The 10,564-nt window shown below is 44.3% G+C and overlaps 2 protein-coding genes across 4 annotated transcripts in view; one reads left to right on the top strand and one right to left on the bottom strand.

The window, feature by feature from the left end:
• Window positions 1-659: 659 nt before the first annotated feature.
• Window positions 660-7,622, top strand: LOC132458233 (mitochondrial basic amino acids transporter). 2 transcript variants are annotated; one of them, XM_060052794.1, is made up of 4 exons: window positions 660-1,160; window positions 2,012-2,055; window positions 3,134-3,176; window positions 4,512-7,622. In XM_060052794.1, exon 4 carries the CDS (start codon window positions 4,512-4,514, stop codon window positions 5,262-5,264), a length of 753 nt encoding a protein of 250 aa, XP_059908777.1. In that variant the 5' UTR covers window positions 660-1,160; window positions 2,012-2,055; window positions 3,134-3,176; the 3' UTR covers window positions 5,265-7,622. The 2 variants fall into 2 exon arrangements, with proteins under 2 accessions (XP_059908777.1, XP_059908776.1); XM_060052793.1 differs by having other exon boundaries at window positions 663-1,160; window positions 3,093-3,176.
• fancm (FA complementation group M) overlaps window positions 7,607-10,564 on the bottom strand; it is a 30,144-nt gene continuing 27,186 nt past the window's right edge. Inside the window, exons 21-24 of one of the 2 annotated variants that reach the window (XM_060052788.1) lie at window positions 10,405-10,501; window positions 9,587-10,010; window positions 8,932-9,226; window positions 7,607-8,197 (exon numbers count right to left, since the gene is read on the bottom strand). In XM_060052788.1, the coding sequence (XP_059908771.1) occupies window positions 8,071-8,197; window positions 8,932-9,226; window positions 9,587-10,010; window positions 10,405-10,501 (943 nt within the window). In that variant the 3' untranslated portion in view covers window positions 7,607-8,070. The remainder of the gene's footprint in view (window positions 8,198-8,931; window positions 9,227-9,586; window positions 10,011-10,404; window positions 10,502-10,564) is intronic. The other variant, XM_060052790.1, reaches the window with a different exon arrangement.

The raw sequence follows: 10,564 nt of genomic DNA, 5'->3' as shown, positions 1-10,564 counted from the left end.
CCTATTTCTTCTGGTTTAGCTCATAGCAAGTGTGCAGTGTCCTGAATGCAGTAATTCATTCACATTGCAATACGTACAAAGCTACCATGACAGGCAATGCCTTTGTAAACATGAACCTTCTCCGACATAGTCTTACGCATCCCCAAAATCAACAAATAGACTCTATGTTGTATATCTAGATTTTCGATTGATAGTATTTAGTCAACCAAATTAACCACGCACATGGAAGATAATCACACTTACTGCGATTAACCCCTAACTTTTCTAACGTTTCCGTCCTAATACAGTCTAGATACAATTGAACAGGTCTTTGGATGTCTTTATCACAATGACATGCATATTTTTTTTATCTAAGATGTTATTTAAAGAGAAGCATGCAAATTGCTGATTTCCTATAGCGCTGCATTTAAAAAGTGAAAATAGAGAAAATAAATCATTGTTCTAGGCTTGGCCACCATCCACATGTTTAGCCCGTGGTAATATATCAATGTTTTGAGTTTTGTCACCAGACGTTAATGTCACCAGATCAATTTAAGAATATATTGCGGGGTTAAAGTGTCCAGAGACACGTCGTGAAAGCGGTATGTGCAGCAGCCAATGACTGAGAGGGGTGGACAGGACCAGCTGGGGGAGTTGTCTAGTCCAGAGGGATGCGATTGGGCTTCCTCAAAAAGGACAGGCACACGTTTTGACTCTGTATTCCCCCCGCCTCCTCCCACCACAGAAATAGAAAGGCCGTGTCTGTGGAAGTTGAGTTAAGTAGCCGGACCATCTACAGCCGAGAGGAAGGGGAGAGTAGTTTGTTATATTAACAGAAGGTTTTTAATCTGCCCCCGTTTAAATCCATCCGGGATTATACCCAGAATACCGTGTGGCCCAAATCAGAGTGTACAAGAAAGAGAAGTTTGGAGGGTTTTTTCATCAACAAACTTTGAAAACCCCAATCACATGCTGGTTGGATTATCAGGGGCTAGTTTACTTATTCCCAAATTGGGATTTTAAATTGTATTAAGCAAAATACCTCCATACACAACCTTAGAAGTAAATAGTAAGGAGTTGTGGGTCATTAATTTTGTGCTTCGCTAGTTAGCTTGACCAATATAAAGCTGCTAACGTTCAGAGAGGGATGGCTTTGGACTTCGCCGCGGGTTGCTTTGGAGGTAAGTATTCTTTGCAACCAATACATCCTACATTTATAACTCATACATACTTCACCACCATGATCAGATGCAGATGACGAGAGCTCCATTCAGTTAGCTTCATGCAGGTAGCATTTTGAAAGGAAGAAGTTAGCACTGCTGCGTTTAAGTGTGTGCCAACGTGCTTTCAGTTTTATGAGTATGCATCAGGTCGATGCCACGTTATTGAAGAAAAAAGACCCCTCATCTGGGTGTGTACACACAACGTTCCATACTTGAGTTCAGACTAGGGGGGGGGGGGGGACGCTATTGTACCGGGTTTGTGGACTACAATTGGGTAATGGTGTCTGCAATGCATAAATTGTGGTGGTATGTGGCATTAGCAGTCCATCACTAGTTACAGTTGCGACCATAGCGTTAGTGCGTGACCCGGGGAATGGGTCAGTTAATCTGTCAAAGGGAGATTGAATGATAATGGTATTGTAACCTCCAGCGCCACGATATTCTTTGTGATTAATAATTCAATTTTTCTGACATAACACTGGTATCTACTCGTTTGCATCATACACAACTGATGAATGAAACAAAATTAACTATTGTAATTTGTCTGTGGAGATTGTTAATATAGGCAAGCCTTTAAGCATTATATATGTCTGTGTTACACATGCATAGTAATATTACTTATAATAAATTAAGTTGTAGTCTGCAAAATGTTACTCTCAATGGTCTTTAATAGAGTCTCTAAGCACACATCAATACGATTTGAAGCAGGTTTTATCATGCTCCATCCTGTGAAGAGTGCTGTACTTTGGTAAATGTTTATGTTTATGTGGGGACTGATTTTTAAATCTTTGTGTTCTATTATCTCCCAGGCGCTGCTGGTGTTTTGGTTGGACATCCTTTTGATACAGTAAAGGTGGGTCACTGTTATGTCACCGTACTCTTTGATCATGTATAGCAAACGAAGAAGGCTCTAGTGCCCTCGTAAAATAAAAAAAAAGTGTGTTGGCTCTCTGTTTTTAAAGCCATGCTATCCAGGACACCATTGCATCAGGTTTTTTTTGTTAACGATTTACACCCAAGTATAGGGCATTTATTTACACTGGGTAATTTAACTGTAGGCTTCTCAGCACAGACAGATGGGAAAAGGACGGTGTCATGCACAAACGTGAAACTTAAGTGCATCGTCTGTGTGGAATGCATCAGAAAATACAGTAGTTGATTTACCAGTGGGGGGGCCATAGGTTATTGTTATTTACTTTGATGACAGAACTCAAAGATAGAATAGAATGACAAGATCTAATGAGTCATAACGAATTGACATGAGTACAAAGCAACAGTACTACCACCGGCAAATGTTGCATGTCTTTTGTCATTATCCCTAAAAATGATTCCTACAGTTAAAATGCTGCTCATATCTCCCCATGGCCATGACCTAATAATTTGAATCAATCACAGTAGTTTAAACTAATACGAGGGACACATTTGTGAAACGGTCTCCAGGAAATTACACTTGTTTTTGGGTTTGTTGGGTGGTAATCAACGTGTGCACTAAAGATAGATTGATGTTCTGAATGCCTATGAGTGTGTGTAGTTGTGTGTGTGAGTAGTGGGACGGAGGGTGGCTGTCTTTAACAACAACGGTGTTACTGTGTTGTAAATGATGAAGAGACGGACAGCCTTTCCAAGGAAATGTAACCTCGTATGTCCAAGGCCTTCTTGTTTTCTCAAACCAAGTTCCCTCTTGAGTTATCAGTGGTAGAGGAAAAAAACGGAGGCAGAGACGTTGTTCCGTCTATTGGAAAGTACTGATACGTGACGATTTTCTTGGAAGCAGTATTTCCTGATGAGTGTTACAATAGCTGTTGCATGAAGATCCTATGTAGCGTTTGATGTGCAGCGTGTCCCTGGTCTTTTATATTCTGCCCTTTACGCGTTGGCCTTGCGTAACAGGTGAGGCTCCAAATTCAGAGTGTGGATAAACCCCTCTACAGGGGGACCTACCACTGCTTCCAGTCCATCATACGCCAGGAGTCGGTGAGTAAACTGAACATCTTGTTCTACTGTACCACCAGAACTGTGTCCGCTTCTTTTCTGTATGCAATGACACTTTACATTGTTAAAGGTGACAAATTATACCACCAGGTGTGTGTATGATTAGCCGTAACAAGCCGTTTTGAAATTCTGCTTTTCTGACGTCACAAGTGGGCGTGTAACGGCTTATCACAGTCACACCTGGTGGTATAATATGTCACTTTTAAAAATTATGGTCAGGACAGTAATGTAGGATATATAATGTACTCTGCTTATACCCTGAAAGGAGCAGCTGTCCACAGCTGGCTATTGTCTTTCATAGTCACCCGCTCTTGCTAGTCTACAAACCCACAAGTAGGGATGCAGTGATTAACCGATTTCACTATTAACCGCTTTTAAAATGTCACAGTTTGGTGACCCTACAGAGTTTCGGGTCTCATTTGTCTCTGTCCCTTCACTTGCAGTAGTTGTTTAAATGTGAATCCGATTTTTCCTTCAACCATAATAACATATATATATATAGGCTTCCAAGAAAGAGAACGAAGAGCTAGATCCTTCTTAGAAAGAAGAGGTATCTCCCAGCAAGCCAAGTGGGGGATCCATTACTGGCCCAGACATTTTATTTACTAACCTCCTCTGTGATTCCTATAGCTAGGAATCAGTTTTTTTTCAATTAACCTTTTTATGCTTTGATTGATATCAGAAGGTCTGGGAAGCTAAATGAAAAAAAAAAAAGAGAAGTAAATGTAGTGTAAAATTGAATTCAATGGCCTAATCGGACGACATGATGGTGGGTGTCGGGTTACAGCTCTAGTTATTATGCACCGCTGCCTCTATTGGCTCCATCCACCCAGAGCATGGATCTTATCGCCAGTGGGGAAGTCAAAGAGCATATCAGCTAGCTGTGGTCAGCCAGGGCCTTATTTCTGTAAAGGCTAAATTAAGCCTTTGTACACGTTGGCATCGGAGGCCTGGGGGAGTGTGTCTGTATGGTCTATCAGCGTATGGTTTACTTCTGGGATTTCAGCGTAAGACAGAGACAGCATGGTTGTGGTCGCAGATTTTAACACTAACATTAATATATATGCAAATAGATACATTTATACAGTTATTTTTTAAAGAAGTGCAGAAACTCTAACGTCATGATCAACATGAAGCGTATAAGATAATATCATACTTTATTGATCCCAGGCGGGAAATTCCGGTGCATATTTAGCGATAGAGCTTTTTTTCCTCCTCATTGACAGCCATAGAGAAGGTGTAGATGAAAGTGTAATCATCTACTCTGTTTGTCCCATTCATCTGACTGAAACACGCTCACACCCTCGTCTTCCGCAGATGCTGGGCCTGTACAAGGGCATCGGCTCTCCCATGATGGGGCTGACGTTCATCAACGCCATCGTGTTCGGCGTCCAGGGCAACGCCATGCGCTACCTGGGCCGCGACACGCCGGCCAACCAGTTCCTGGCGGGCGCGTCGGCGGGCCTCATCCAGTGCGTCATCTGCTGTCCCATGGAGCTGGCCAAGACGCGCATGCAGATGCAGGGCACGGGCGAGAAGAAGAAGTCCTCGCGGAAGCTGTACAAGAACTCCCTGGACTGCCTGGTGCGGATCTACCGCCGGGAGGGCATCCGGGGCATCAACCGCGGCATGGTCACCACCGTCATCCGCGAGACGCCGGGCTTCGGCATCTACTTCCTGGCGTACGACGTGCTGACGCGGCGCCTGGGCTGCGAGCCCGACGACCCCTACATGATCCCCAAGCTGCTGTTCGCCGGCGGCATGTCGGGCATCGCCTCCTGGCTCTCCACCTACCCCGTGGACGTGATCAAGTCCCGCCTCCAGGCGGACGGGATGGGCGGGGTCCACCAGTACAACGGCATCGCCGACTGCGTGCGGCAGAGCCTGAAGAAGGAGGGCTGGCGGGTGTTCACGCGCGGCCTCACGTCCACGCTGCTGCGCGCCTTCCCCGTCAACGCCACCACCTTCGCCAGTGTGACGCTCTTCCTGATGTACATGCGCCAGGGCGATGGCTCCGCCCTCCAGGACTGTGAGACACAGGCTGTTTCGGTGGAGCCCACCAGCATGTAACTCCAAGCCCTCCCTGACCCACCAGGGAGGGGGGGGGGGGGGGGGGGTTAGTGTGCTGGTCCAGAGCTGAAGCATACCCATGCATCAGCACACTTTGCATCTTTCTTTGCTTCTCAGGGCCTTCGACCATCGACGATCGTCGGGAGACGCAGCAGCATCTATTCCAAGAGAACTTGACTCCTTGGAGCGCCTTGACAAGTGACCACTTCTTGTGTATTTTAAGATTACAACTGTACTTGTAAATACGAACATCCTTGGTTTTAGTAACGAGTCGATTGTTTTAATATTCGTTATTTAGGTGACTTTATGTAGCCTCGTGAGGCCATCCAGATATCGCAGTTTTGTGTTTCGCAAGGAATATCAGTGTGGCCTTGGCTGGGTAGATCCGTATTGACCCGAATATGAGCCTAGTTTTTTTTGTCTGAAACATTGGGGTCGTCTTATATACGGGGTCTAGACTTTTAAATCACAATATACATTCACAACTTCCTGGTAATAATATCTTATTATACCATTCATTTTACTAACTCCCATCTGGTTCTATGCTCCTTTCACCATAAAAACTGGGTGTTTCGGAGAATAACAAAACCCGTGCCAACCCCTCCACATCTCACTCCTCTGGAATTATATGGACAGTAGAGAGTCCTGGATGTCCTTATCCTTACGGGATTGTGTTTTTGATTTTCAAATACAATTATTCTTTTAAATAAAACTGATTTCATCTTAAAAAAAAAAAAAGAGGGGATGGATGTTACATTTGTCATAAGAAGTGCAACAATATATCGCTGTCGGTACAGAAAGGATGTTCATAGAACCAAGTGTACAACAATCGCTAGGCTAACCAATTCCCCGTGTTACAGCAATGATAGCAGCTACTGCAGTTGCTACACAGTTAAGTACTATGATACAATACAACACAATACAATACAATGTACAATGGTGGCCAGAAGGGGGAGGGATGTCTTGCATTCTCCAGTGAATCAGAGTGAGAGAAAAACCTTCCTTGCAGATTTGTTAATATTTTATCATTGTCATTCAGTCTATTTAATCATGAACTGTAACTCTTTCCCCCTCTAGATGAACGATCCTATTAATGTTCAATTTTAAATCCCCAGACTTGACTGCAGAGAGTAACTAAATGAACTCACCAGACCAGGATGGCCTCTCAAGATGCTTGACTTTATGGGTTACATTGCCACTTAACATAGCAGTGTGTTACATGTGGTGAGTTTAATGTGGACTGCATAGGAAATTGTTTAGGTCAAAGCAACACTTGTTTTTTTCATTTCGTCTTCTGTGAGTATTCATTCAGTACTCTGGTTGAAATGCATCTGAATGAAAAGTAATTTTGTTCCAAATAGTTATTTTAAAAAGAAGAGTATGATTACTTTCTTTGCCTTTTTGCAAAACTACTACATGATGCTAAAAAGCTTTTGGATTCATACACTGATTGTTAAACTCTCCTTGTTTTTAGTTAATTAATTTCATGTTTTCAAAGTTTGAGGCTCAACCAAGAGTACAATTTTGAAATTGGTCAAATAAAGCAGGAATGGAATTGGGACACAAGACATGGCCTTTTCAGTTTACAATTGACCAGCAGACCACGTCCAAATCCTCAGTTACACATTAAAAGGTAGCCATACATGTACACTACATACTTTTGGATACTATATTTATATGTATTTAAGGATCTTTATACAGTTCCAGAAGATCCGAACTTTCCTATGAAAAGTCATGTTACTGTAGAGTCTGTGGGACTTTGTCAAGTGGAAGATTCTATGCTGATTGTATGGATGGGAATCTGAGCAATACGTTTGTTTCAATCCAGTGGACAATATTAATTAATTTTAAATGTTCCTCTTGGTTTTCTTTGGCAACGGTTTGGAAATACACCAACAAAGATCCCTTTAGCCGAAAGAGAAGCTCTTATTTGAAATAAATTATCTTTGTTAACTCTAAACTATGATCTTTTCAGATTGAATGAAGCCAAACTAGTTAATCAGATTAAGTTCTTTTCTACTGTACCTTCATTTTGTTTTGAGAAACTGCTGTATCATAAATATGAAGTGTATATGGGGTTAAAAAAACAATCGCACAATGACAAGGGGATTATCTGTGAGTTTGGTTCTGCAATGTGGAGACCATTTTTCAGTCTTCTATTACTTTATATATTTTTAGCTGTGCCATGTTGCATTAAAATCGTCCAATCCTGGGCCATGCCATTTGACAGATGAATGTGATCGCTGGCCTTGTAAAATGTTCACCACTGTTGCCTGTGTTATGTACATCTGTGAATGTTGAATCTGCCATTTGTCTTTTTTTTTAATGAATGACTGAATAAACCAGTTCCAACATTTATTTTATAGTCTTAGTGGTAAGAGGTAGACATTGCAGAGCAGTTGACATAACTTATAACAGGTAAATGTAATACTTAAATTATACTTTATTGAATCGCAAAGAGGATCGACCCATTTTATCTTACGTCATCTGAAAAGGAACATTCAAGTGAACCAATTATTTATATTAATTAATACTTGCACACAAATACAAGTGGCACAACAAAATACCATATTTAATCTAGGGCATCCACATTTTTATGAAAAACTCAGTACAACCAAGATTTCTACACTATGCGAGCAGCAATAAATAATGATAAACTTAAGGTCCAATATGGTCCGGTACAAAATAATAGGTACAAATTATTGCATTGTATTGCAAAGGAAAATGTGACATGATTAGAGTGCAAAGGATGAGGAAAAAAACTAAATTGAGCAGTAGTGATTTAGTGGTTTGCAGCTTTCGCCTGCTACCTTTTCTTCTTGGCTGAGGAGGTATTTAGCAGGAAGGAGTCGCAGGAGTAACGTATGCAGCGGTAGGTGTCCTCGGCTCGGCTACGACTCATCCCCCCTCCCTTCTGGATGGCCTCCACGGAGCTGTTAGGGGCAGGCGGACCACGGTGGTAGGGAAGATTAAAGGGTTGCATCCCAAAGCTATTTCCTGCATTCTCTGTCCAATTACTCCTTCACTCTATGCTTGTGGAAATGAACAGCAGCTGTTTGGGGATCTGGCAGGCACCAGAGAAGGGGAGCTGCTTCTAGCTTCATTAAGGACGACGTGGTGGTTGATGATTCGGGCCAATTGCAACCCTTCAGACTTACCTTATGGGTGTGTGTCTGTCAGGAAAAATAAGCACTTCCAGTGCACGATACACGGATTGTTCCTCGGCTGCCTCTCTACCTCAATAAGTATCGTGACAGTGGCTACAATGGCAAACGAGGAGAACATCTCTCCATTTTGGAGGTCTGCAGAATTGTGTTTCGGATTTAGGTTCAAAGCCCTTGCTTGGTTTTTAACACCATTTAGCTGCCTCTGTTAGCGTTCAATTAATAATAAAATACATAAGTTCAATTCAATCCGATTTGTATAGCCCTTATCACTGGTAGTCTCAAAGGGCTTAACAGGCCATATATTTATGACGTGTCCATTTAGGACACACACAAAGCCAACGTAAAGTAGAGACGACCTTCGCATTGTTTTTTGGAAGCTTATAGACCATAGAGAAAACAATAGTTTCTCGTCATAAAAATGACTAATGTTTGACGCTGGATCTGATTCTCAGACAATGTCCGGTTTTTTTCAACAAGAGATGAAACACACATGTCCTCACCTGGTGATGAACTGGGCCACGGAGACGAAGTTGTGGACCATGTGGAGCGCGTGCACGTAGCCGACGCCCGGCAGCGCCAGGTAGAACTGCAGGGCCTGCAGCCGGTGCTGACCTCTGACCTCCAGGGGCACGCTGATGGCCTGGCCCTTCCTCTGCTCCAGCTGCGCCAGGTCGGCCAGCAGGCGGGCGCTGTCCCGCACGCCGTCGCTCCACAGCAGACGCACGCCGGCCTGCACCAGCGACGCCAGCGTGCCCTCGAAGAAGACCGTCCGCTGGAACGAACGACCCACCTCGCCTGAGGTAGACGGACGGACATAGAGGGACAGACAGACAGACAGACAGACAGAGAGACAGAGCAAGAGGGACAGACAGACGGACAGAGAGAGAGAGAGAGAGAGAGAGAGAAAGAGTGAGAGACAGAGAGACAGACAGAGAAAGAGAGAGAGGGACAGATAGACGGACAAAGAGAGAGAGAGAGACACACAGAGACAGAAAGAGACCGAGAGAGAGAGACCGAGAGACAGACAGACAGACAGACAGACAGAAGAAAGTAAGCCAAAGGAAAAGTATAGCGTAATGGTTCTCCATTATAAATATCCTCTCCATGATGACATTGACTCAAATCCCTGTTGACCGTAGAGGCCACACCACCCACCTGGCTTGGTGGGGTCCTTCTCCACGATGAAGCAGGCGCGCTCGAACAGGCCCTGCAGGCCGTTCACCCTCATGACCAGCCGTTTCCGGTTCTGAGCGCCGGCCAACTCCGACAGGGTGTGTCGCTCCGCCGCCATGCGGTTGCTGAGCACAAAGTAGTTGCTGTCCAGCGAGCACACGTGCACGTTGACCGAGTGGTGCTGCCGCAGGCCGCTCACCAGGTCCGCACTGCTGCTGATGCAGCGGCTGTCCACCAGGATGCAGACGGTGGCAGGGGTGGTGGTAGTGTTGGTGGGGGTGGTGGTGGTGGTGGGGGCGGTGGTGATGGTGGTGGCAGGGGGAAGCATGGAGGGCTTGTCCGTCGATAAAGCATGACCGAAAGGCTTGTAGGGCTGGGGATTCGACGACGGGGTGGATGTGGTCGTCTGGGGGAGGAAACATCATATCACATCATATGGATCAGTTTGTTTTGTGGCACATCGAAGGAGCTGTTCGTAACACCACGTCCATTATCGACTTGATCGAATGAAGAAACATGCGTTATGTCATATAACATACACATACACATACTAACGTAAGGCTTGCTGTTTCGTGCAGGTTTAAATGGAAACGGAAGAACAACTAAACCCTGGTTTAACCATTTTAACCGAGCCAGTAAAACAAGTCAGCCGTGATATGCCCATTCTCATTTACATAAAACCAATCAGCTTGTAACTGAAATTCAGCAATTGGTGAAATAGACACACGGCTATCCAAAATACACCATCCTTGTTTTTCTTTAGGGAGTTATTGGTTGGCTTTTCAGACTGGTGAGGCTACCTTTGGTGGTTTCCGCGGGGCCAACATGGACTCAGACTCCTCAAAGTCGAGCTCCTCAGACAACCGGGCCTGGTTTTCTAACCTCTGGCGACACCTGCTGGTAGAAGTAAAGCATGTCAGTCTGCATGAGTCCCATCAGTCTGCTACCGTAAAGGATGGC

This window comes from Gadus macrocephalus, chromosome 5 (genome assembly GCF_031168955.1).
Source record: "Gadus macrocephalus chromosome 5, ASM3116895v1".
In the NCBI taxonomy this organism is placed as follows: domain Eukaryota; kingdom Metazoa; phylum Chordata; class Actinopteri; order Gadiformes; family Gadidae; genus Gadus; species Gadus macrocephalus.
Note: the sequence above shows the minus strand (reverse complement) of the source record. Positions and strands in the feature narration are given on the sequence as shown.

Coding starts and splice junctions, on each gene's coding strand:
- LOC132458233 (XM_060052793.1), top strand. CDS start 1,127: ATGGCTTTGGACTTCGCCGCGGGTTGCTTTGGAG. Junction 1,161..2,011: donor CGCCGCGGGTTGCTTTGGAG/GTAAGTATTCTT, acceptor ATTATCTCCCAG/GCGCTGCTGGTGTTTTGGTT. Junction 2,056..3,092: donor ATCCTTTTGATACAGTAAAG/GTGGGTCACTGT, acceptor CTTGCGTAACAG/GTGAGGCTCCAAATTCAGAG.